At 26.4% G+C, this 993-nt stretch overlaps 1 protein-coding gene across 1 annotated transcript in view; it reads left to right on the top strand.

Annotated features, from left to right (window-relative positions):
• Positions 1-6: 6 nt before the first annotated feature.
• Positions 7-993, top strand: part of LOC100569884 (kelch-like protein 2) — a 3,147-nt gene continuing 2,160 nt past the window's right edge. Inside the window, exons 1-2 of the mRNA XM_008188229.3 lie at positions 7-12; positions 70-210. Of these exons, the coding sequence (XP_008186451.1) occupies positions 154-210 (57 nt within the window). The 5' untranslated portion in view covers positions 7-12; positions 70-153. The remainder of the gene's footprint in view (positions 13-69; positions 211-993) is intronic.

Here is a 993-nt window from a genome sequence, read left to right as displayed (position 1 = left end):
TGTATATATGCAGTAAGTTAAATCTGTATTTTACATATTTTATATTATAATATTGTTTTGTAATTCTAGGTTGGTGGAGGAGATATCAAAAATCCATTAAATAGTGTTGAGGTTTTTGACGTCAGTATTCAAAAATGGAGATTGGTAGCTAGTATGTCTACTGAAAGATATGATTTGGGTGTTGGTGTACTCAATAATCGTTTATATGCGGTGAATATTTATATTATTTCTTTATTTATAATTTGTAATCAGGGCTTAAAACTGGTAACTGGTTTGTAACGAAAACCGTTAAAAACCGTAAATTTGAGAACCAAAAACCGATAACCGCTTTTAGTTTTGGAATGCTGGAAGCGGTTATTGGTTTTCGGTAATCAAGGTAAATATCTAAATATTAACATCAAAGCGATTATCTCATATTTTAAATCCCGGTTTTATAACCAAAACCTATTCCCGACCAAAAAAATTAACGGTTTTTTCATGGAAATTTAATACTTGAATTATGTCATGAATCATGATTACATTATAGTTGAATTTAATTTTCCAGCTATTTTTAAAGTTTTTTCCCCAATTAATTGTCGTCGAGTATTGCTTATCTGTTGTGAATATCACATATATTATATATAGGTATAAGTGTACAACCAGGGGTGGACTTACTATTTTTCAACTAATGAAACTTGTATATTCAACTATAAACATAAATTCAATATCAACATATACTTGTATGTTTTTGATGTAATTGCATTTATCAAAATAAAACAAAAAAGGAATAGCTTATAATAAACAATAGAACAAATAATAAATAAAACAATACATCTTTTATAAAAAAATAAAACTTAAATAAATTATAAAACTGTTTGCAGAATACTGAATAACACAGCAATACGCCAATAGGTACATAATATTAATATTGAAATGTAATTAAAATTCGGAACATATCAATTTAACTAGGCGAGTGTATGTTGAATTGAATTAAAATATAAAACAATAAAACGT

The sequence above is a fragment of the Acyrthosiphon pisum genome, chromosome A1, assembly GCF_005508785.2.
Source record: "Acyrthosiphon pisum isolate AL4f chromosome A1, pea_aphid_22Mar2018_4r6ur, whole genome shotgun sequence".
Classification (NCBI taxonomy): domain Eukaryota; kingdom Metazoa; phylum Arthropoda; class Insecta; order Hemiptera; family Aphididae; genus Acyrthosiphon; species Acyrthosiphon pisum.
This window is presented reverse-complemented; position numbering and strand designations above follow the sequence as displayed.